General features: G+C 39.9%; 1 protein-coding gene and 1 long non-coding RNA gene across 9 annotated transcripts in view; one reads left to right on the top strand and one right to left on the bottom strand.

The window, feature by feature from the left end:
- Nucleotides 1–1024: 1024 nt before the first annotated feature.
- Nucleotides 1025–25515, bottom strand: LOC131102949 (transcription factor MafG). Of its 5 annotated transcripts, none has more exons than XM_058048654.1 (4): nucleotides 24689–25515; nucleotides 21099–21234; nucleotides 4082–4154; nucleotides 1025–3974 (listed from the first exon to the last, which is right to left on the bottom strand). In XM_058048654.1, the coding sequence occupies exons 3-4, from the start codon at nucleotides 4115–4117 to the stop codon at nucleotides 3522–3524; spliced, it is 489 nt and encodes a 162-aa protein (XP_057904637.1). In that variant the 5' UTR covers nucleotides 4118–4154; nucleotides 21099–21234; nucleotides 24689–25515; the 3' UTR covers nucleotides 1025–3521. The 5 variants fall into 5 exon arrangements, with proteins under 5 accessions (XP_057904637.1, XP_057904638.1, XP_057904639.1 ...); XM_058048655.1 differs by having other exon boundaries at nucleotides 21099–21231; XM_058048656.1 differs by having other exon boundaries at nucleotides 21099–21231; nucleotides 25353–25512.
- The window catches only part of LOC131102950 (uncharacterized), a 12015-nt gene continuing 11272 nt past the window's right edge, over nucleotides 25264–26006 (top strand). For all 4 annotated transcript variants that reach the window (XR_009119520.1, XR_009119522.1, XR_009119521.1 and 1 more), the window contains exons 1-2: nucleotides 25264–25428; nucleotides 25890–25976. This is a non-coding gene — a long non-coding RNA (uncharacterized LOC131102950). The remainder of the gene's footprint in view (nucleotides 25429–25889; nucleotides 25977–26006) is intronic.

Below are 26006 nucleotides of genomic sequence, written 5' to 3'. Positions count from 1 at the left end.
GATATATATATGCATATATATATATAAATAGATGTGTGTGTTAGAGAGCTAAAGAGAGGCTGTATAGAAGATTGGGGTGCTACTTTGAACACCGTTTCAAGACACTTTAAAGACACACACACAGAAAAAGATTAACTCCACAACACTGCCACAGCAATACCAACATTAACACCGGGCTAAGTCCAATATACATCCTTTTTTTTTTTATTCTTTTCTTCCCACCGTTTAACGCTCATTTTGGTGAAGTTAAAAAGCCATCTTTAAGACGCTCTGACCAGCAGGAGACGAGGCGTATCAATGTTTTTTTTTGGATGCGAGGATGCGATGCAAAACTTGGCACAGAAGTGATTGTAACTCTACGTGGTCACGCCGCGTCTTTCGCCGTGGATTGGAGCCCTTTTTACGACAAGCAAAAAAAAGAAATTCATCATTTTTTGTATTATTTTCTTAATATCGTGACCACTTTTTTTGTCCTGAGCAAAACACAAACCCTCGACCAATCACGTCGCCCAAACCGCCACACCCTGAAGATCACATTGTCGCAATGAGCTGCTACATACGGTCACGTCTTTCAAACCCAAACAGTCAAATGTCCAGAATAGGAAATAAGGGGATGTCCAAATTACCTGTGCCGTTACCAGGAAAACACGCCACACGGTAGCCCAACGGCCGCAAAATTTATTATACACCTGTCGGGGACTGGCAAGCACGTGTGTGTCAAATTTGAGTGACATTGGTTGAAAAACATGGCCGCCATCAAGCAATACATCTTATGCAGTTGTGCAATGATTGTAGTACCTGGAAGCAGGTTGAGCACAACCTATAGGGGGCGCCACATGTGTCATTTCATTCATTCATTCATTCATTTTATACCGCTTATCCTCACGGGGGGGGGGTGCTAGAGCCTATCCCAGCAGTCTTCGGGCGGGAGGCGGGGTACACCCTTGACTGACTGGTGGCCAGCCAATCACAGGGCACATATAGACAAACAACCATTCACACTCACATTCATACCTATGGACAATTTGGAGTCGTTAATTAACCTAGCATGTTTTTGGAATGTGGGAGGAAACCGGAGTACGGGAACGGGTGACGGGACAAAAATTGTGAAATCAGTGCAAAATTTTCGTGATTTTTTTTATTATTATTATTATTTTATTTTTAGAAAGAAAATTGCAGGAATAAAGTTTCTTTTTGTCTTGTTACTAGTTGTGTCAATGTAAATTATCCTTGGAATATTCAGATTTTATCCTCATAAAATTACCAATTTTTTTTTTCTTTTTTTTTGCAATATTAGCATTTTTTTTCTCTCTTTTTTAACTTGTGGTAATGATAAAAAATTTTCCATATTTGCTGAAAATGTGTTTTTATCACATTCAAACTTTTTGTCCATAGGTATGAATGTGAGTGTGAATGGTTGTTTGTCTATTTGTGCCCTGCGATTGGCTGGCCACCAGTCAGTCAAGGGTGTACCCTGCCTCTCGCCCGAAAAAAAATTGCAGGAATAAAGTTACTTTTTGTCTTTAATTAGTAGTTAATTAGTTGTGTCAATGTAAATTATCCTTGGAATATTCAGATTTTTTCCCTCATAAAACTACCAATTTTTTTTTACTTTTTTTTTGCAATATTAGCATTTTTTTCTCTCTTTTTTAACTTGTGGTAACAATAAAAAAAATCCATATTTGCTGAAAATTTGTTTTTATCACATTCAAACTTTTTGTCCATAGTTATGAATGTGAGTGTGAATGGTTGTTTGTCTATATGTGCCCTGTGATTGGCTGGCCACCAGTCAGTCAAGGGTGTACCCCGCCTCTCGCCCGAAAAAACAATTTGCAGGAATACAGTTACTTTTTGTCTTGTAATTTGTTGTGTCAATGTAAATAATCAGATTTTTTCCTCATAAAATTACCAATTTTTTTAAACTTTTTTTTTGCAATATTAGCATTTTTTTCTCTCTTTTTTTTAACTTGTGGTAATAATACAAATTTTCCGTATTTGCTGAAAATGTGTTTTTATCACATTCAAACTTTTTGTCCATAGGTATGAATGTGAGTGTGAATGGTTGTTTGTCTATATGTGCCCTGTGATTGGCTGGCCACCAGTCAGTCGAGGGTGTACCCCGCCTCTCGCCCAAAGACAGCTGGGATAGGCTACAGCACCCCCCCCCCCGACCCACTTGAAAATAAGCAGTAGAAAATTAATGAATTGTTTCATTGGAATTTTCCACCATGTAGAAAAATTCAAGGAAATTCACTTATCACTGTTCGGGTCTGGAAGCAATTAACTGTGATAAACGAGGGATTGCTGGACGTAATTTAAAATGAAGACGGCAGCATGATTTTATATTTTTGAAGGGGAGGGAGACGAAAACAATCGTATTAATTGACTAAAATGCAGCATGTTTTCCCCTCCCTTCGTCAGCGGAACCCCCCCCCCACCCCACCCCCGAATGACAGCATCCCTTTTGTAACTAACACCACGGAAGAAGCAAGAGGAGGATATCACAGATGCCACGACGACAGTTGACCTTGTTTACACCACCTAAGTTTAGCTTCTACAGACTTGATTTTAAAAATAGCACAGCATTGACATCTATACAGTGAACGACACTGCCAACTTTGTCACTTGAACACGTCACGTCACGCGCTACCTCACAGTACGCGCCTAGAGTCACTAGAAAAAAGCTATCAGACTTCAATAGTAAGCCACTTTCGGTACAATTGCAAAATAAATTAATTAAAAAAAAAAAACAATTCACAGAATTTTTTTTTTGTTTTTTTTTTCCCTCCCTTGTATTTCTATAAACAACAGAATGTATTCTACCCGGTAACAAAAACCAATAAGTTAACATTAGACAAAGATTTTCACACCTTAACGATTAAAACAGTAAAGCTTGTGAAAGATGATTTTTTTTTTTTTTAATACGGCCCTGTCGACATGTAATTAATTTTTTTTAAAAAAAATGCATCTTTCAAACTAAACTCCATCATATTGTCTCTATGAACAAATGTAAGAACATTCAAGGGTTGCATCCCATGTGCAACAAATATTGATTTTTTTTTTTTTTGTATTTTCAGTGCATACACGTATTATTATTATTATTATTGCATCTACCGGTCATATTGGTTATGACTAGTTTGTTAAATGCTGTCACAGGGCAGAAATGGATGCTAAGATTTGGGAAAGCATGGATTCACGCTTGTATTCCTGATATATATGGAAATTTGGGATTTTTGTAAAAAAAACATCTGCAGCTTCCTTGTCATCAGTAGTAAGTCAGTGCATGATAACAATTGCGGTATTTCAAATAAAATTTGTGGTTTTCCCTTTCTTTTTGTGGATATTGCTCAATCGACAAAGGGGGTCGCAAAACCCCCAAAATAAACAAAAAGTTGTGATTCAGTGTCCCTAAAATAAACAATAGCTGCTCCAATCAAAGGCTAAAGCGATATTCCCGTCTTGCATGTGAGGATCGACACTGGAACGTTACAATGCACTGACTGCGTCAAGCCTTCCCGCTACTACGACCTAGCCTCTGTTTTGGATTTGACGATGGTGATGACGCTGGTGGCGGCCACTTTACCGGGTATGAGGGGCCCGATAACCGAGGCCATGGGCCCTCGCGCCGAGGCAACGGGGTTACGTGCCACAGTCCTGGCGAAGCTCTGCAGGGCCTCGTATTTTGAGCGCAGAGCGTCCAGCTCCACCTTCATGCTGGCGTTCTCCGTGGCCAGCTTGTCCACTTCCTGTTGCAGCTGAGCCTTCTGCTTCTCCAGCTCCTCCTTCTGGGTGACACGCTTCACTCGGCAGCTGGCGGCGTAGCCTCGGTTCTTCAGCGTGCGCCGCCGTTGCTTCAGCTGCAGGATCTCTTCCTTAGATAGGCCCCGAAGGTGCTGGTTCAGTTCCCGCACCGACATGCTCACCAGCTCGTCGTCTGTCAGGCTGGTGCCATTCTCTCCTGGCTCCCGCTTCACCTAGGAACATATATCCGTTATTAGTACCGCGGTTTTTATAACATTATTACTTTTGTGCATGTACTCAGTGATATCAGACTAAATACTCATGAGAACATGTACTGTACCTTTAAGGCCTTGTTTCCCTTGTTTGGAGTAGTCATGCCACGAGAGCCACGTCCACCGGTGCTGCTGGATGGTCTGTGGAAACAAACATCACACTCAGTTGTAACCTGGTTGTCCTTGACCATATGGTCATTGAGTATTTTGCACAATACAGCAACAACAGAACCAATGTTGTAACAGACGTCATTGACAGTTTATTTATCGAGTTTAAGGAAGAAGGGGCTCCATTTGTTTATTCAAGAGTTTTAAATAATAACAAATGGTTTAACATTACCAGAAGTTACTCCTTTTATGGACATCCTTCCATGGGCGGGGCTTTTGGTACTTGACACTTATGGAATTCAACATAACATAACATGTTGTTTATATCAATATAATTCCGCCGTTGAGGGGGTCCCAAAACCCCCAAAACTCATGAAACTTCAAATGCAGCTCCTGCCTTGGGAGTTAATTACAAAGCTGAGGGGGTCCCAAAACCCCCTAAACAAACAAATAGTCTGTGTCAGTTCAACTTGGTCGTTCCTTGAATCGAGTGTATGAATTAAGTTAATGGTGACAACAATGCATGTTCGTCCTGAAGAAATGGGCATTGAGGCTGAGGGAAAGTGTTGCGGGGCAGTGGTACAACCTTGTATAAGGAAGTAAAGAAAGCTGTTGGATACTGACGAATCATGATACTTCAAATACAGCTCCTGCCTTGGGAGTTAATTACAAAGCTGAGGGGGTCCCAAAACCCCCAAAACAAACAAAATGTCCCTTTGTTTATGACTCTGTGTCAGTTCAACTTGGTCGTTCCTTGAATCGAGTGCATGAATTAAGTTAATGGTGATAACAATGCATGTTCGTCATGTTCGTACTTCAAATGCAGCTCCTGCCTTGGGAGTTAATTACAAAGCTGAGGGGGTCCCAAAACCCCCAAAACAAACAAAATGTCCGCAGTTTATGTCTCTGTGTCAGTTCAACTTGGTCGTTCCTTGAATCGAGTGCATGAATTAAGTTAATGGTGATAACAATGCATGTTCGTACTTCAAATGCAGCTCCTGCCTTCCTGTTTTGGGAGTTAATTACAAAGCTGAGGGGGTCCCAAAACCCCCAAAACAAACAAAATGTCCCTTGTTTATGTCTCTGTGTCGGTTCAACTTGGTTGTTCCTTGAATCGAGTGCATGAATTAAGTTAATGGTGATAACAATGCATGTTCGTCATGTTTGTACTTCAAATGCAGCTCCTGCCTCCCTGCCTTGGGAGTTAATTACAAAGCTGAGGGGTGTCCCAATCCAATATTCATATCAAAGCAAAAAACACTGATATTAACAAGTATCTTAAATCCGGGCTTCACTCCAGCCTCACAGCACCCAGATGGAGCCCACAATAACATTGTGTGCTAATGTGCTAGCCGGACATGACGTCAAAGTCCAAACAAATTCAGCATCCGCACGTCCTCCACGGTGGAAGCTCAAGACAACCAACCCCTCCAAACCTTCAGGAACTTTTAGTTTCAATAATTCCTGGAAACAAAACCCACTTTGCAGGCTGTCTGGGACGACAAGGATGGTCCGGGGATGAATAAAAGACACGCCTTTGTACTGAAGAAGCATCTCCACACAAGGGACACGGCTTTTATGTACTGCTATGAGGTAACCAGTGTGTAAATGATAATCCCATCAATCAATAAAAAAGAGGGGGAGGGGCTTAGCTGGGAATAAAAGTTGCTGTTTTTTTTGGGTATCTGCCACCGCCGTCCGTCTTTGCTGGGATCCAAGTTAAATTCACACACACACATTCACAGATGTGTGTCCCTAGGTGCTTTACGCCGCACACGGTAAATGCTGTGTCAGCAACACACAGGCGCCCACCGCGGTGAGCCAAGCTAGCACATTGCCTCTGTAAGCTGATTTTACACAGCCCAGTGGCATGTTTGCACTAAGCACACAAACAAATGCATGTCAAGTTGGGTGGGCGAGGGGTTGGGGCGGAGGTGGTCTTAGCATTTTTTTTTTTTTTTTTTAATTCTTCCAGCATCAAAAACAACAAGGATTCCCCAAAGAGAGCGCATTCGGAGATGAATGTGTGTTAGTCACGGCGTGCAGGTATGACGTGTGTGCACCACCTCAGCGAAGTGAAGGACATAAAAAAAAAAAAATTGCAGTCAAGTGCACCAAGACTGGCCGGCTATTTCCATGGCAACAAAAGAAAAGGGAAGGGGGGCGGGTGCTACAGGTGGGCTGGTCGGCGGAGCCAAACAGGGAGAGACAGACGCTTGTTAAAAATGACCTGAATACGACACGATCACACAGGCTGGGGACATAACAGGAGGTCAGAATGTGACGTGCATTCCTGATGCTTCATAAAAAATGTTTCCCATAAAAAAAAAATAAAAAAAGCCTTTCACATTCTGCGGAGGACTTGAATACGACTGATAGCTACACCTATCTTTCAATGGCCCTTTGTGGTGACTCATTTCCAGTAAGCATTTGGACCGCAGATGCAAAGCATAATGGGATAATGGTCTGCCTGATGAAGCACAGATAATAGTCAAATAGATAGAAAAGTACCCGACTAATGGATACAGCGGCGAGCGCGGGAAAAACCGAACCGCTTCCTTGTCTTTGGAATGCCGAGAGATGGCACGTTGAGCAGCTGTGTGGTACGACACGGTGGGTCGGCCCGGTTTTGGAACACGTCGAGCTCAGTGGTTACAATCACAGTGGTCAGGCTGCAATGACGGACGCCGTCCAAAATCCCAGCTGCTTCAGTCGAATGCCAGACAAGGAGGACCTCGTTTTGTTGTCCTTGTTCTGAAACTCATTCTGTCAGTCCGACTGACGCTAAATCACGGGTGTCCGACTGTTTTCCAGTGACGGCCACATAGGGAAAAATAAAAGGATACGACTTTGCTATCACTTTCTTCTTATAAATGTTCTCGATGACTTTATTCCTATGATATTTTTATGTTATTCTTGCATTATTCTAATTTCTTCTGCAACCTAGTTTTCCCCAAAAATGACAACATCATCATTATTTGTTACTCTGTTACTACCTCAATCATATTTATTTATTTAACAACCCAATACAATACACTCATATGTGACTTTACTCATCTGTATACACCAGTCATTATTTGACCCATTTGTCATTGCACTAAAATTAATATATCTGCAATATGTCTGCTCCTGCATATGCTCCTGTGCAATACTATGTGTATACTTGGGATATCTTGTATATATCTTGTTAAATTGTCTTTTTTACTATACTTGTACATACTTTTTTTTTTTTTTAAACTTGACTACTGCACTGAAAGGAGAAGCTCTCCAATGTCGTTGTACATCTTGTATAATGACAATAAAGGCCATTCCATTCCATTTTTTTCCTCCTGATATTACAACTTCAAATAAGTATTTTTTTTCAATATACCAACTTTTTACTTTTTTCTCTGAATTTTTTACTTTAGTACAGTAAAGTTATTACTTTTTTTTTTTTACATTATCATTTATAAGGGAAACCAATTGGACACCTGCATGTTGTTGAAATAATTTTACTTTATTTTAGTTTTATTGTGTGCGAGATTCATTGTTGTACGCCCCCCCAGTGCATTTCATTCATTCATTTTCTACCACTTATCCTCACAAGGGTCATGGGTATGCTGGAGCCTATCCCAGCTTTCTTCGGGCAAGAGGCGGGGTACACCCTGGACTGGTGGCCAGCACCAGTACCCGGAGAAAACCCAGAGATGGCCGAGGGTGGAATTGAACTTGGGTCTCCTAGCTGTGAGACCTAGGCGCTAACCGCTCGTTCGCTGTGCAGCCTGGCTTAAGTTACATTCATGCATTCATTTTCTATTGCTTATCCTCACGAGGGTCATTGGTATGCTGGAGCCTATCCCAGCTGTCTTCAGGCGAGAGGCGGGGTACACCCTGGACTGGTGGCCAGCCAATCACAGGGCACATATAGACAAACAACCATTCACACTCACATTCATACCTATGGACAATTTGGAGTCGCTAATTAACCTAGCATGTTTTTGGAATGTGGGAGGAAACTGGAGTACCCGGAGAAAACCCACGCATGCACGGGGAGAACATGCATGAGAGTGGAATTGAACTCGGGTCTCCTAGCTGTGAGGCCTGCGCACTAACCACTCGTTCACCGTGCAGCTTGGTTCAAGTTACATTCATTCATTTTCGACTGCTTATGTGTGCAAACTCCAGAGATGGCCGAGGGTGGAATCGAACTTGGGTCTCCTAGCTGCGTGGCCACCACTCGAACACCGTGCAGCCTAAAAAAAATTTGGGTCTCCTAGCTGCGTGGCCACCACTCGAACACCGTGCAGCCTAAAAAAAATATCTATTGAAGAAATATTTGCCCAGTTGGGAAAAGGCCCTGGGGGCGGACCTAAGACCCGTCTCACAGCTGGCCTAGGAACGCCTTAGTGTCCTCCTGGTGGACCTGGAGGAGGTGGCTGGGGACCGGGAAGTTCTACATGTCAATCACATTGTGCCATTGTTCGTCAACACCAAAGTTCGATGCCATAAATCAGATTAAAAAGCGACTTAAAATTCCTCATACAGCTCACTGAACACCCAACACTAAACACCTGCTGCAATTTTATGGTGCTTCGCCGAATCGCCACCGAATTTGGTACACACTTTTTGGGTACTGACAAGCACGTGTGTGTAAAATTTGAGCAAGATTGTTTGAATAAGGCGGTCACTATTAAGCAAAACATCCCCATAGGTAGTGGTTGAAACCATTCCATCAAAACTTCATGGGCTCCATGTCCGCCACCAGCAAAGGCGCTGGTTCATGCTGGATACAACCACAAAACCCGGCGTTGGAACCACTGCCTCAGACAAGAACCACGGGTCGCGCAGTCAAGCCAAAAACAAAGCAAAATCTCCAAAAGCGAAGACAGAATGAGTGCAAGTACCGCAGTCAAAATCGAGGACACGGAGCCAACCTCTCGGAGCCCAGGGGTCGTGCAGATATAGCGACGCCTTTTTTGTAGGTGCTTGCTGAATTTTTATGAATCGCCTGGAAGAATGCTGACAAATCAGGGCTGATTGCTTGTAGAGGAGAGACGTATCACACCCACAGGAAATAGAAAACGCTGAGTGCGGCCACCCAGGTAAAAAAAAGGGGGATGCGATACAGAAGGCGGAGAAAGCGCGCGGACGGCCTATAGTGGGAAAACGCACGGTCGACATATTTTGGAGGAGCTTGGGAAGAAGAACATTCAGAGGGAGGGGGTTATGGTGGTGGGTGGGGGGGGGCGAAAGCACTGATCTCAGCAAGGACTGAAACCAAAGTGCCAATTAGGAAGTTGCAAAGTTGAACTGACGGGACGAGGGCGGCCCTGCCAACCTTTAAAAAGACACCCCAAAATGTATAGCGAGCGCACACAAAAGGTAGCGCCGGTTCAGGTGGAACCTTGGTGGGGGGGGCGGGAACTCTGCTGGGATAAATGCTGATGTGACATGATAGGTCTGGCCTTGAGCCCGTGTCATGCTTTAATGATCTCAAGCCCGGCACGGGATCTCTCCAGGGGGGGGCGGCTGCCAAGGGGACCCTTTGTCGAGCGTCTGCGTGTTTTGCATCGCCCGATGAATATTTATCACCGTCTAAAGTGGGGGTGGGATAAAGACGCTCAGGAGGTGAATCCTCAAGGATACATCCAAGGGTCTTTCCATCAACAGCTGTCTCAAAATGGCGGTGGGCTGATAGTGGAGGGGATGGGGAATGAAGGGGGAATCGGGGGTGGATTTGTGGCGCCGGAGGTGTCACGCATGGTGGCTCGGGGGGGCTGCAAGGAGAGCCATCCTCACTTGACAGCGGTGTAACAGGATTATCTGGGCGCAAAAGAGCAAAAAAAAAAACAAAAAACAACCCGGCAACCTGCCTCCCACATCCACTTTACAACACAGCCTGTCCCCCTGAATACTAAACGTGGCCGGGGGGCGGGGGGGCTTTTTGTGCGGACACGCTACATATCGGTTAAGGAATCACACGCGCAGACGAGATTAGCGAAAACCACACAAGCACGTAGGAATTGGGTTTGTCATGATCGATTCTTGAAAAGCGGCATCTCAACGCTCAGCGCCGGCAGCTCGCTAATGAAGTGAATAAAAAAAGCAAACAGCGGCGGAGCATGCTGATGGAAAAGAACGCCGCATCCAAAGACAGCGAATCAACACTCGATTTGTACTCGCCTACTTTAAAAAGGTCCTTACTTTGCCAGGACCCCCAAAAAAATAATTTTTTTATCACTACTTTCACTTTGCGTCATTAATTTATATCCTGTCCATTTCCCTGCCTTTGGGTTTTAGAAGCTTTACTCTTAGGAGGACTGCTGTAAAAATATTTCATATTGGTAGGGGGTGAAGGGGGTGGGGGTGGGGGGGGTCCAATCAAGGTTTTTTTATTCCAGATTCTGATAGCGATCATTCAGGAGTCAAATCGTCCGATCCCGATCACATGGATTAATTATAGGTTAAAAGCAAAATAAAGTAAAGAAACAAAAAAGTGTTTTTATTTTCAAAAAGTACATATGCCATTCTGTTTTGTTATGCTTTAAAAATTAAATCAGTTCAAGGTTTTATGTTCCAGATCATGATAGCGATCATTCAGGAGTAAAATTGTCTGATCCCGATCACATGGATTAATTATAGGTTCAATAAAAGGCAAATAAAGTAAAGAAACAAAAAAAAAATATTTTCAAAAAGTACATATAATGCCATTCTGTTTCGTTATGCTTTAAAAATTAAAATAGTTCAAGGTTTTATGTTCCAGATTCTGATAGCGATCATTCAGGAGTCAAATCGTCCGATCCCGATCACATGGATTAATTATAGGTTAAATAAAAGCAAAATAAAGTAAAGAAACAAAAAAGTGTTTTTATTTTCTAAAAGTACATATAATGCTATTCTGTTTCGTTATGCTTTAAAAATTAAATCAGTTTAAGGTTTTTAGTTCCAGATTCTGATAGCTATCATTCAGGAGTCAAATCGTCCGATCCCGATCACATAGATTAATTATAGGTTAAATAAAAGGCAAATAAATTAAAGAAACATAAAAGTGTTTTTATTTTTAAAGTACATATAATGGCATTCAGGAGTCAAATCCTAAATCCTACCCCTCCATCTGGTACTTTTACAATCAGTAACTGTTACATTTGTTCACTTCCTGCTTTCCATAATACAGTTTAAGGTGATAATACTAACCGAGATGCCACTGTACTTGGATTTACGTTATTTCTTGACAAAAGCGAGTTAGCACCGTATAGTCATTCAAAACCAAACACCGGCTCCGGAAGAAGAAAGAAACAAAGACAAGACTGGGATAAAGTTCGGAGAGAAAAGGTGGGCTTGGGAGAGAGAAGGGAAGCTATTAACTCCTAACTATTCAGAGCGTGAAATAAGGATGACAGAAAAAGGCAGAGGGGAAATCATTCAACTATCAGAGGCAAGTGAGACGGGAAACACAAAGCAGACACCTTTGACCAACCCATGCCTTAGAAGACCACAAGAAGCGACGGTCAACCAAGCAATGCCCCCCCCCCCCGCCAGGTACCGCTCTGCACGGCAGATGTAGGCCATCGGAGGCACTCCACCACAACATGCAACGAGGAAACTCTTGATATGTGCCGTTTATCCTCTGAAATGAAGGCAGGAATCAGGGGGAATTATTGCCACCTGCTGCATAATGTCACACAAGGGGAAAGACTGCACATTGCTTGTGATTAGACTCATTTATCAGCACTAATACTGGGTCACTGCAATCTGTAGCCTACATTTACTTCTTACTCTGCCAAGGAGAACTAACTATTATACCCGTTGTAGTTCCATTCTATTCATAATGGCAGGGTAGAGAAAAAAACAAATCATCTAATTAAAGTAGTATCACCAAGGGTTTTTTTGTGTGAATAAATTTATAAATACACTTGAATATGTCTTATTGTTAGTCCAAAAAAGTATAAATTTTTCTCCCAAAGGTAAAATTTTCCATTTCCACATTTTATGTAGCCTGCAAAAGCCAATATTATCTGATAAGTTGCTGTGTGATGACTTTAGCGTTCTTTGTTACATGAAAATATGAAAATATTTTGTTTACTATTATTGAAACCGGGGCGGCACGGCGGGGGAGTGGTTAGCGCGCAGACCTCACAGCTAGGAGACCAGGGTTCAATTCCTCCCTCTGTGTGGAGTTTGCATGTATCTCCCCGTGCATGCGTGGGTTTTCTCCGGGTACTCCGGTTTCCTCCCACATTCCAAAAACATGCTAGGTTAATTAGTGACTCCAAATTGTCCATAGGTATGAATGTGAGTGTGAATGGTTGTTTGTCTATATGTGCCCTGTGATTGGCTGGCCACCAGTCCAGGGTGTACCCCGGCCTCTCGCCCCAAGACAGCTGGGATAGGCTCCAGCACCCCCGCAACCCTCGTGAGGAAAAAGCGGTAGAAAATGAATGAATGAATGAAAGTACAAATATAAGTAATTCTGGACACATTCAAAGACAATGTAAACATATGTAGTATTCTATACTGGTCACTAGAGAGGCAGAGAACTCTCCCAATACAAAAATAAATATATATTACTATATATATATATATATATATATATATATGTCTTATTTTCTCTTATTATGTCAACTATACTGGGGAATAGGGGTGTAATGGTGACTATGGGGTTGTTATGTCATGTCTACAGGGCTCTAATAATGTTATAAAGTGTATTTATTTATTTATTCATTCATTTTATACCGCTTATCCTCACAAGGATCGCATGGGGTGCTGTAGCCTATCCCAGCTGTTTTCGGGGCGGGAGGTGGGGTACACCCTGGACTGGTGGCCAGCCAATCACAGGGCACATATAGACAAACAACCATTCACAATCACATTCATACCTATGGACAATTTGGAGTCACCAATTAACCTAGCATGTTTTTGGAAAGTGAGAGGAAACCGGAGTACCCAGAGAAAACACAGAGATGGCAGAGGGTGGAATTGAACTCGGGTCTCCTAGCTGTGAGGCCTGCACGCTAACCACTCGCACACCGTGCAGCCTCGTTTAAGTTACATTCATTCATTCATTTTCTACCGCTTATCCTCACAAGGGTCGCATGGGGTGCTGGAGCCTATCCCAGCTGTTTTCACAGCGGGAGGCGGGGTACACCCTGGACTGGTGGCCAGCCAATCACAGGGCACATATAGACAAACAACCATTCACACTCACATTCATACCTATGGACAATTTGGAGTCGCTAATTAACCTAGCATGTTTTTGGAATGTGGGAGGAAACCGGAGTACCTGGAGAAAACCCACGCATGCACGGGGAGAACATGCAAACTCCACACAGAGATGGCCAAGGGTGGAATTGAACTCGGGTTTCCTAGCTGTGAGGCCTGCGTGCTAACCACTTGTGCGCCATGCAGCCATAAAGTGTATTTAAAAGGTTGTTTTGGACACCCCTAAGCTAGGCTATAGTTATGGGGCCAAATTACTCTACATGAATAAAATCTTTGGTTAATTATGTACTGATCGAAAAATCACGTGGTGTCCACATCATCACGATTGTTATTGATATTAGCTACTATTTTTCATAAACTAAACATGAGATGGTTATGTTGTTTTTTGACCAAAAAAAGTAGATTAAAAGTAGATACACGCAGTGGACGGGCTGATCCACCAATAAATATTGACAACCAACGTTGATCACTGTATCATAACGGGTCCTAAGCAGTCAACAACTTGACCCAGTATTTTAGAAAAAAAGCTCCTATCATGTGGAAATTCATGTCTGGAATATGTATGCAGGTCATGTGGCTTTTTAAAGTGAAAACATGACTCATCAAACCCTGAGGGGACTTCTCCAGTCAGTGTTAATGTGAGGCTGATTTAAGGGGACTCGACTTCAACTGGTTTGCATCCGCCGATGTTTCGCCGTTTTTTTTTTTTCCCCTTCCTTCCCGATCTGAGCAGCTGTGGAAGTCGGCTGTGTCGGTACAAGCAAGAGAAGAGACTTCACTGGGCCCTCCTCCGTACATGCCTGGAGGACTGGATTAAACAAGAGGGAGTTACAACTCGCGGGATACTTGGGTCTTTGCACTGGCAGAGGAAGTGAGGGGTTGCAGGCAGCCCACTCGCTGGCAAAAACACCCAGAAGCGGCGCTACGCTGCGCCGCGTTGCTTGCAAACGTAGCAAAACGTGAGTTGTAGTGACCTTAGACCTGCGTAGACTGAACCAGAACCGTTCAATGCTTTTTCATGTAATTGGAAGTGAAATAATTGTTCCTAGCTGGAGCCAAGATTTTCCTGCGTCTGAGGTTCAAGAAATCAAAAAAAAACAAAAAAACAATATGCTTCAGGAAATAATTGAGTTGCTGTTGCTTTAAATCATTTTTGCCATCATAAAACATTTAGAACTACAGACTATTTTGAAGTAAAGCAAGTTCAACTATCAATATCCTAATCCTAACTTGCTGCAACAATTAATCGATGAATTGATGATTAATCAATCACTTAGCCAACGGGTCCGCAACCATTCCCATTAAAAAAACCATTTGGGCCACCAAATTAAAACCCACTGAAAGCCACAAGCCAATTTGGCCACTGAGGTCCGTTGCTTTTCTGTCTTCCTGTCCCTCCTGGAGGGGGATGGGGGGTCGAGCCACGCCTGCTACCCCCTCCCCCCCAATTCATTCATCTTTCCAAAACCTTTTTTTAAAGGAAAAGTCAACTTTTTTTTATAAAAATGCTGGCCATCATCCACAATCCACTCTTTTCTGTGCTTTCTAAAGATATACAAACAGATAAAAAAGGCAGCTAAGAAAAAAAACTCAAAAAAGCGCCAACACGGCCATACAAATAATGAATATCAACCCAGCTACATCAATATTGTTATTATTTTTGTTATTACCATTTTACATTACATTATGTTGCTAGCGTAGTGACACCACGCTACACCACATCGGCTAGCTACTAGCTGGCTAGCAACTAGCTTCACCACACACTCACTCACAATGCCTCAGACCGCTAGCCAAAGGTAATACTACATATTGAAGCCGTCGCCACCGCTGTTTTTTTTATTTTTTATGCTAGGTGTAGCGGTGTACTTGTTTATGTTGCTATGTGAAATCAATGCAACCAGGAAGAAAGTAGTAGATCTTATCATGAATATAGCTGTATTTACATTCTCATAGGTTGGATAGAAAACCATAAAACCTTGTTGCAGATGTTTTAATAGTAAGCTCAGGTGAGACCATTCCAGAACCACCTCGCTCGAAAGTGGAGCAGGACCTTTGGTGCGCATAAACAATCTCCAGGGACACCTACTCCCCGGGAAAACGGGCGTTTTACATAATAGGGGGCCTTTACATTTTAAACACGGCATATCCACACTTTTTGGAAAATGAAATGATGCAAGTTCCACTAGGATGCATGCTAAGGAAAAACACTATTAGTATTAGTTTTTTCTTCTTTTTTTCTTATATTAAAATTACATTTTTCTTCATAATATTACAAGTTTATCATAAAATGCAATTTAATATTTTTATTTTTTTTTTAGAATATTACTTTTTTCCTCTCAATATTTTGACTTTATTTTCGTAAAATTACAGCTGTTTTTCTGTTTCTGTTGTTGTTTTTTTTCCCATTTTCAAACTATTCCAACTTTATTTTTGTGAATCTTCCGACTTTATTCCCATAATATCATCAACAATTTATTCCCAACCTAATTTGAGATCGCGACTTTAAAAACAACAACATATTATTTCATATTTCAACTCCGTGTGATTAAAATGGCATTATTGTTTTAGTTTATTCTCGTAAAATTGCCACCTTTTTCTTGCTCAAATACGAATACAAATATTTTCTAAAATTATTTAAACATGTAATAAAAAAAATGCAATATTTCAACATATGCTGTTAATATGATATAATTATTTATAATATTACATCCATACATTTTCTATGCAGCTTACCCTCACTAGGGTAATAGGGATAGGGGTATAAAAAGGGGTATAAAATTTATGACTCTTTTTCCATTTCGCTGTGTTTTTTTTAAAATTATTTTTCTTATATTCTAATTATAATTATATTTGTAGAACATACCAAGAGTGAGTAAATCTAAATCTATTGGACATACTTTGCTCTAATATGTTAAAATATGTAAAATTGCTGCTGATTTTTTCAAATTTTTGCTGGTATTGGAATTTTTTTTTTCTTCATTTCTTGGTAAATCATCACCTAATTTGAGATCGCGACTTTAAAAACAACAACATAATATTTCATATTTCAACTCCATGTGGCTAAAATGATTAATTTCGTAAAATTGCCACCCTTTTCTTGGTCAAATATGACTTTCTTAATATTTTGACTTTATTCTATAAGTTTTTTTTCCCCCAAACTATTTCAACATGTAATAAAAAAATGCAATATTTCAACACATGCTATTAAAATGATATAATTGTTTTGTAATATTACATCCATACATTTTCTATGCAGCTTACACTCACTAGAGTCGTAGGGGTATGCTGGAGCCTATCCCAGCTGTCTTTGGGGAAGAGGCGGGGTACACCCTGGACTGTTATATATGGCATTATTGTTTTCTCATTTAAGTTTATTCTCGTAAAATTGCCACCTTTTTCTTCCTCAAAATATTATATAATATTACATTATTCTTGTAAAATTTGTCTTAGATTGCAACTTTTTTCTTCATATTTTGACAATTTTTGCTGATTTTTCCATATTTTCCTTTGGGCACTCTTATAATAAACCCCAAACAGTTTCCTCCCTGTGTCATTTCATCACACGCTGCTTTATGACGTGTTTCCATATTATCTGGGGATTGTTATAGCATGAGCGTCTTCTGATTGTTTGATGTTCTGATGCGTCTGATTGTTTTCCGAAGGCGCGTTGATGTCATCATTATTGGAAAAGTGAGAAAAGACATCTCATCTCTAATAATAATACCACTGCCACCACTCAACTCTCATCATGGTGAGTGACTGATGAGGTGTGCCTACCGGCGATGCAGCCTCACAGTCTGTGACTTGCTGTTAAATAAATATATAAAGAAATAAATCAGGCCACACCCCCCGCCGTCCCCCTCTCGCTCTCTCCGAAGTGCAATTTGAACCAATAAAACATATTCAGTACACCATGAATTGGAGCTCAAACCTTCCTTAATGTGTGGCGGTGCATCCTCTTTAATTTCCTCTAATGTTTTTTCAGTGTGAACTTAACCCTTAAAAAATGATCCGGTCAGGTTGTTTTCTTGAAATATCTTTGTAATGAAAATTTTTTATCATTTCATATTCCAGATATTCCTCAAAAAACATGTTTTTGAGATTATGTCATTCACATTTTTAACTTAACTTTGAAAGATTGTAAGAAATTTTAGTTTTTGTGTTACTACCCCAACCTTCCATAAGTGGATCAAAAATGACCCGGTCAGGTTGTTTTCTTAAAATATCTTCATAATTAATTTTTTTGTCATTTCATATTCCAGGTATTCCTCAAAAAACATGTTTTTGATATCATGCCATTCACATTTTTAACTTAACTTTGAAAAATTTTAAGAAATTTTTGTTTTTGTGTTACTACCCCAACCTTCCATAAGTGGGTCAAAAATGACCCGGTCAGGTTGTTTTCTTGAAATATCTTTGTAATGAAATTTTTTTATCATTTTATATTCCAGGTATTCCTCAAAAAACATGTTTTTGATATCATGCCATTCACATTTTTAACTTAACTTTTATACATTTTAAGAAATTTTAGTTTTTGTGTTATTAGCCCAACCTTCCATAAGTGGGTCAAAAATGACCCGGTCAGGTTGTTTTCTTGAAATAGCTTCATAATGAAAATTTTTTATCATTTCATATTCCAGGTATTCCTCAAAAAACATGTTTTTGATATCACGCCATTCACATTTTTAACTTAACTTTGAAACATTTTAAGAAATCTTCCATAAGTGGGTAAAAAATTTGAGATCGCGACTTTAAAAACAACATATTATTTCATATTTCAACTCCACGTGACTAAAATTGCATTACTGTTTTCTCATTTAAGTTTATTCTCGTAAAATTGCCATCTTTTTCTTGCTCAAATACGAATACAAATATTTTCCCAATATTTTCGTGAAATTACACAAAATGTTTTCTGTTTCTGCTGCTGTTGTTTTTTTCATTTTCAAACTATTCCAACTTCATTCTTGTGAATTGTCCAACTTTATTCCCATAATATCATCACCAATTTATTCCCAACTTAATTTGAGATCGCGACTTTAAAAACAACAACACATTATTTCATATTTCAACTCCACGTGACTAAAATAGCATTATTGTTTTGTCATTTAAGCTTATTCTCAAAAAATTGGCACCTTTTTAATGCTCATATACGAATACAAATATTTTGCATGCATTTTCTATGGAATCCAATAGGAACCTTTGATTCTTATCAACTTATCAACTCCTAAATATAATACTAAATATAACCAAAATGGCAAAATTGGCATAAAAACATTGATTCTAGTATGGGTCATTTTTGATCCACTTATGAAAAAGTATATGGTCCAGTCACTCGTTCATGTAAGAGTTAAAGCAGAAGAATAAATATAATATCAAAGAAGAGGAGTCCCGCAGGGCCTGTTCCACCCACAGAGGAGTTTTGTTATTCTTTCTTTAGCATGGCACAGAAACCCCACCACTGCTGTACACAAACACACACGCTGGTATATTAGTTCAAATTCCAAATAAAATCGGAATCTCGGAAAACACAGAGGCTGCAAATGATTAGTGGCGACTGACATGAAAGACACTTTTCCGTCTCCAGCACCTGCATATTTTAACGCGGGAGCCCACGGAGCTTAAGGCACTCAACGATCCGCCTGAGCTCCTTTCCTATGTGGGTTATACACTTCTTATCTTAGAACAAGGTCTCACTATCTTTAACCTCCTTAGAATATCATTTACATATCCACTCCATCACAACAGCCATGTTTTGCCAAAAAAAAGGACCGGCTCATCTCCACGGACGGTGGACACGAGTTAATTAATAAGACGGGAAACAACGCAAGGAACTCATCAGTGAGAGTGATATGCGCTAATAAATATTGGAAGATAACGCAGGTCAGGTTTGAAAAATGCAGATTGGTCTCTAGTGGACCTCGTTGTCCTTAAAGACCAGAGTGGCGAAGTGGAGTGGAGAGTACGTGTAGCTCAAACTAAGGGTTTCGGTTTGTGTGCAACATTAGCTTGTGTATTTAAAACCTATTTATGGACTCAACAATAATCATTCATTCATTCATTTTTTACCGCTTATCCTCACAAGGGTCGCAGGGTTGCTGGAGCCTATCCCAGCTGTTTTCGGACCGGTCGCAAGCCAATCACAAAGCACATATAGACAAACAACCATTCACACTCACATTCATACCTATGGACAATTTGGAGTCGTTAATTAACCTAGCATGTTTTTGGAATGTGGGAGGAAACCGGAGTACCTGGAGAAAACCCAGAGATGGCCGAGGGTGGAATTGAACTTGGGTCTCCTAGTTGTGAGACCTGCGCGCTAACCGCTCGGTTTAAGTTACATTCATTCATTCATTTTCTACCGCTTATCCTCACGAGGGTCGCATGGGGTGCTGGAGCCTATCCCAGCTGTTTTGGGGCGAGAGGCGGGGTACACCCTGGACTGGTGGCCAGCCAATCACAGGGCACATATAGACAAACAACCATTCACACTCACATTCATACCTATGGACAATTTGGAGTCGCCAATTAACCTAGCATGTTTTTGGAATGTGGGAGGAAACCGGAGTACCTGGAGAAAACCCACGCATGCACGGGGAGAACATGCACGTGGGATTGAACTTGGGTCTCCTAGCTGTGAGGTCTGCGCGCTAACCACTGGACCGCCATGCACCTTTCAAAAATAAACATAATAATTTAATTTTACAAATATTGTATTTCAACTTTCTTCTTGTATTTTTTTTCCTCATAGTAGTATGTCTTTATTTATTCTCATTATATTTTGACTTTCTTGTCTTAGCGGCAGGAGAAGTGATTAGTGCACAGGCCACACAGCTAAAAGACCCGAGTTCGATTCCACCCTCAGCCATCTCTGGGTTTTTTCCGGGTACTCCGGTTTCCTCCCACATTCCAAAAACATGCTAGGTTAATTGGCGACTCCAAATTGTCCATAGGTATGAATGTGAGTGTGAATGGTTGTTTGTCTATATGTGCCCTGTGATTGGCTGGCCACCAGTCCAGGGTGTACCCCGCCTCTCGCCCGAAGACAGCTGGGATAGGCTCCAGCAACCCCGCGACCCTCGTGAGGATAAGCGGTAGAAAATGAATGAATATTAGATAATAAAAATGTAAATTGACTATAGGGCTGTTATTTAATGTCTGGAGGGCTCTAATAATGTTCGTAAACGGGTTTTCGAAAATATTGACATATTTTGCTGTAATATGTAATATTTTCATAAAATTGCCGCCTTTTTCTTGCTCAAAAATATGACTTTCTTAATATTTTGACTTTATTCACAAAGTTTTTTCACTTCCAGTGTTTTTTCCCCAAACTATTTCAACATGTAATTTTTAAAAATGCAATATTTCAACACATACTATTAAAATGACATAATTGTTTTATAATATTACATCCATACATTTTCTATGCAGCTTACCCTCACTAGGATCGTAAGGGTATGCTGGAGCCTATCCCAGTTGTCTTTGGGCAAGGTGGACTGGTGGATAATATGACATTATTTTTGTAAAATTTGTTTTTTTTCTTAATATTTTGATATATTTCTGCTGATTTTTCCATATTTTCTTTTGGACATTATATTAATAATAAATGCCAAACCATTTCCTTCCTGTGTCATTTCATCACACGCTGCTTTATGACGTGTTTCCATAATATCCGGGGATTGTTATGGCATGCTGCAGTGTATGAGTACATGCCATTACTACATTTTTTTTTTATTTTTTTTTTTAGTTTTCTTGTTAAATCATGTTTTTAGAATGTACCATGGGTCATAGAAGGTGCCTGGATTGCACTTTGGAGACCTCTGATCTGGATGAAGAAAAACTTTTGCAGGTCTTTGCAGTCTTTTGGGTTCAAGCTGCAAAGCGACGACCGACTCCATATTTTCTCCCATTCCTTCTGAAAACACACGGAGGGCACTAATGAACATGCCAAATCTCATTTAAGTTCCAAGCAGAGAGTCATCAAACACACTTGCCGCTCTATGGAGTTGAAAGTATCAGCAGCGGGCATATCGCAACGCTTAGCAATCACACTTGCAAGAGGTTTCATCACCAACAATCCCGCCCTGTTGGAAGGAACGAGGGAGCCGGGGAAGAAGAAAAAAAATATATATATATATATTGATCTTGCTCTCCGTTTGCTTCCAGGCATTTCTCCCGTGAAGCTTAAGCAGCACTTTTGTGGACAAATCCCACGTTTGTGTTCCTTTCTGGAGGCTATTAATTGTCCTGAATAGGCGTAAACTAGTCCCCGGGCGCAGTACTGTGTCGGCCATACTGAGGTGTTGTGGGCCACAAGTCTTGCTTTGTGTTTCGTCAACCGTACATAAAATTCTAAAGCCGCGTATGCAGTATCCCACCCTTATTTTCGCAACACCTCAATTGTAAGAGGTAATAAATCTCAGCGCTGATGTCCACAACTACCTGCCGGCAACAGCACACCTCCGGCAGCCGCAGCAAGCTCTTACACGGGTTCCTCATCTATTCTTGTTACCTGCACAGGAAAGGCAGCGACGGGGCTTTATTGCAAAGCCGAGCACCTGCCTTCTAAACACATTTAAATGCAACGCACACACACACACACACACACGAGAGCAAGGACGATGATGAAATAAGTTGGCTAGGCGAGCAAGAAAGGGGGAAACTTCTATCTGCGTATAAATGCTCAACAGTTTCCAAGGTGACTTTAAAAAAAAAAAAAAAAAAGGCGCCGGGATTCTCCGCGGATAATTCATTACCTGCCCTCCATGCAGGCTAATGGGCGGAAAATTTCATCATGCCACTGGTGGGGGAGAAACAAGAGCATCTGCCAAATCAAAATAAGAGAAATGGACTGGTAAATCGTGTTAAATCTTCGTCCGTATTTGGAATAACATATTGACAAAAAATTATTATTTTTTTTTTTAAAAAAGGAGAAAAAAAGTTGTGCTTAAGACAATAATATTTTTATTTTTTTAATTATTTTTATATATATTTTTTTTTATAATTTGATGATGCTTGCACAATTTTGGCTCCACAATCTATTTCATTGTCTTAGATCAAAACCACTCAAGTTTATGTCGTTATTGTAATATATTTTCTTAAAAAAACTTTTTTCCCCTCATGGTATTACTGGTTTCTTCTAATAATTTTACAGGAATAAAGTCGCATCATGACTTCTGATAATAAAATGAAAACTTTCTTTTGAATATTATGTTGTTTTTTTAAATAACAAATATTCTCATAAAAGTATAATTTATTTCAACTATATTTGGACATACTTCGTGGTATTTATGGAATTAAAACTTTTTTATATTGTGTTTTTTATAGCAAATATTCTCATAAAAGAATAATTTATTCCAACTATAATTGGACATACTTCATGGTATTTATGGAATTAAAACTTTTTTTTATATTATTTTTTTATAACAAATATTCTCATAAAAGTATAATTTGTTCCATTTATTCCAATTATATTTGGACATACTTCATGGTATTTATGGAATTAAAACTTTTTTGAATATTATGTTTTTTAATAACAAATATTCTCATAAAAGTATAATTTATTCCAACTATATTTGGACATTCTTCATGTATTTATGGAATTAAAAGCTTTTTTTATATTAGATTTTTTATAACAAATATCTCATAAAAGTATAATTTATTCAATTTATTCCAATTATATTTGGACATACTTCATGGTATTTATGGAATTAAAACTTTTTTGAATATTATGTTTTTTTAATAACAAATATTCTCATAAAAGTATAATTTATTCCAACTATATTTGGACATACTTCATGGTATTTATGGAATTAAAACCTTTTTTTATATTATATTTTTTATAACAAATATTCTCATAAAAGTATAATTTATTCCATTTATTCCAATTATATTTGGACATACTTCATGGTATTTATGGAATTAATTTTTTTTTAATATTATGGTTTTTAAATAACAAATATTCTCATAAAAGTATAATTTATTCCAACTAGATTTGGACATACTTTGTGGTATTTATGGAATTAAAACTTTTTTATATTATGTTTTATTTTTTTATAACAAATATTCTCATAAAAGTATCATTTATTCCAACTATATTTGGACATACTTTGTGGTATTTATGGAATTAAAACTTTTTTTAAATATTCTGTTTCATTTTTTTTATAACAAATATTCTCATAAAAGTATAATTTATTTCAACTATATATGGACATACTTCATGGTATTTATGGAATTAAAACTTTTTTTATATTATGTTTTTTTTTTTTATCACAAATAGTATAATTTATTCCAACTATATTTGGACATACTTCATGGTCCCGGATGTTATTCTTCTATATATATATTTTTTTTCTTTAAATACTCCTTTCTGTTATAAAATCCACAGGTACTGTATATTATGCGTAATATTACGACTTTTTTACTGTAATATTACAACTTTAGACTTATGGTTTCTCCCAGTAGTACTACTTTCTAGTAGCTAGTCAAATCACAATGACTGTATTGATCTGAATATGAGAAGGAAAAAAGAGGAAGGAGACACTCCCTCCCAAGAGCTTTTCTTCCTATCACTCACACACACACACACACACACATATATACATAAGATCTGGAGAGACAAAAAAAAGTCTCACAGATATGATTTCACCAACACTGAAAACATGATTTTTCTAGTTCTGAATACAAGTTTCCAAAATCCGGTCAGGAAAAAGATATCCCATGTTATATTCTGACTCAATTCCCCAACATTCCTATGCTTCCGAGACTTTATTATTGTCCCATTATATCCTCAAGACATCATCATGCTTTTTAACTTCCCATACGTTCCAATAATAAATGCACATGACCCAGATATGACAGCCACGCGTTGCAGAACTCCATTATACCATCGTGATATATTGCTTAGCGTGCATTTTAAACGCTATTTGACAGCTATAGGCACTCAGGTACGAATGCACTCACACCCTGGCTGAGCACCGCTATAAAGACAACAAAGAGGCATTATGATAAATGCATGCTGATGCTCATGGTTGGTTTGCTATCAACCCCGCATCTCGACCCACCTCGGAGGCTTGGAGATAAACATCGATGATGCTATATTTAGGGTGCTATTGTGATGATTCAGCATGCTGCAAATAACGCTGTTAAAACAAAAGACGCTTTTTGGCTATTGTTCCAATTGCGAAGCGATGGTGTTCAATGAATTGGCGTTTCGGTAGCGTGGGGGTGGCGGTTGTGTGTGTGTGTGTGTGGGGTGGGGGGGTCAGGTTGGATATAATAAGGAGAAAACAATAATGAATGGATTTAGGAAGGGGGGGTTCGATTTAAGGGTTCGGTGGGGGATGACATGAGAGAATGAGGCGACCAACCTGACTGCTGCTTCTGCTGCTGTTGTGACGGTCAATCCTCAGCCTTCTCGGTTCGATCGCTCTTTGCTCCCCTTTTTGACGGCGAGGTGATGAAGCAGCAGGTTCGCATGAGTTGACAATAGACGCTTGCGGACGCCGACATGCAGCCCTATTTGGACACTTTGGACATTCCGCGACTCTGTCCACCCCCTTCCCTTTAGCCCCTTTACGCGTCAAAGTAAGTGTCAAACAACTCCCCGCCTACTAATAAACAAGCCGCTTAAAAAAGGAAGAGAGAAAGGAAGGAATTCCACGCTACTTCACAGCAGCCAACTACAAAAAATAACGCGACAGAGACTAAAATCGTACTGCTATTGAAATCAGTTAAATTGTGTACAAAAGATTAGCTTCCGTCTCAGTTGCAGTGAGGAAAACCTTTGTTGTCGTTTCACAGACACAGACACGCCACACTTCCGCTATGTCCCTTCAAATGAAAAGCGCTGGTATACTAGAGGTGCGCAGAAGCTCTTACACTGAAAAGGTCCAGTCACGCCACAGTCGCGCTAACGTCACGCGCTGCCCAAGCTAGGTGGCTAATCCGGGAGGCTAACAGCGGGTCAGACTGTCAAAAGAAGCCGAAAGCGAAGGCATATGCACAGTCAGCACAACAACACCACCAGCCCACCTGACTCGGGAGTGACGTTTTCTTCAACTTGTAGCACTCAGTGACTTCTTCTCGAAGCTACGCGAAAATACAAGAGGTACAGTTTAGTGTTTTTGGAAGAGACTTTGACAAGAAGCGCTCTCACTACAAAAAAAAAAAGAACCGCCAGCTAGCTTGCTTTCCTTGTTGTTGATTCCTTTCTCTTGTATCACGTCATCGTGTTTGGTCACGTGACTTCATTCATGAAGATACGCATGGGTCACATTTTCAGCCAAAAGTATACCCTGTATGATGGGAATTCTGTACTTTATTTACATGTTTACATTTTACATTTAGACATGTTTGAAATGAAGTAGGAAGAAGCAGCTCTTATTTAATAGTACTCAAGTTTTGTTAATGGTTTTAAGTCTGCATATTCATAACAAATAGAAGTTTAACAAACAGGAAGTACATAAAGCTTCATTTTTAGGAGGGAATCCCGACTCATAATGACAGTTGAAATAAACACAATTTCACCTTCAACTTAAAAATACACAATCCGCTCTTTCTTTGTTCCAGTTACCTGGTCCTGACGCAGGAGGCCTCCACGGCCTTGATGAGGATGTGTAGGGGCCTGAATGATCGCGCCCGCCCCACCACCCCCAAGTGAGCACACGTTGTCCTTGAGCTGCTCGG

Source organism: Doryrhamphus excisus, chromosome 15, assembly GCF_030265055.1.
Source record: "Doryrhamphus excisus isolate RoL2022-K1 chromosome 15, RoL_Dexc_1.0, whole genome shotgun sequence".
NCBI lineage: Eukaryota > Metazoa > Chordata > Actinopteri > Syngnathiformes > Syngnathidae > Doryrhamphus > Doryrhamphus excisus.
Note: the sequence above shows the minus strand (reverse complement) of the source record. Positions and strands in the feature narration are given on the sequence as shown.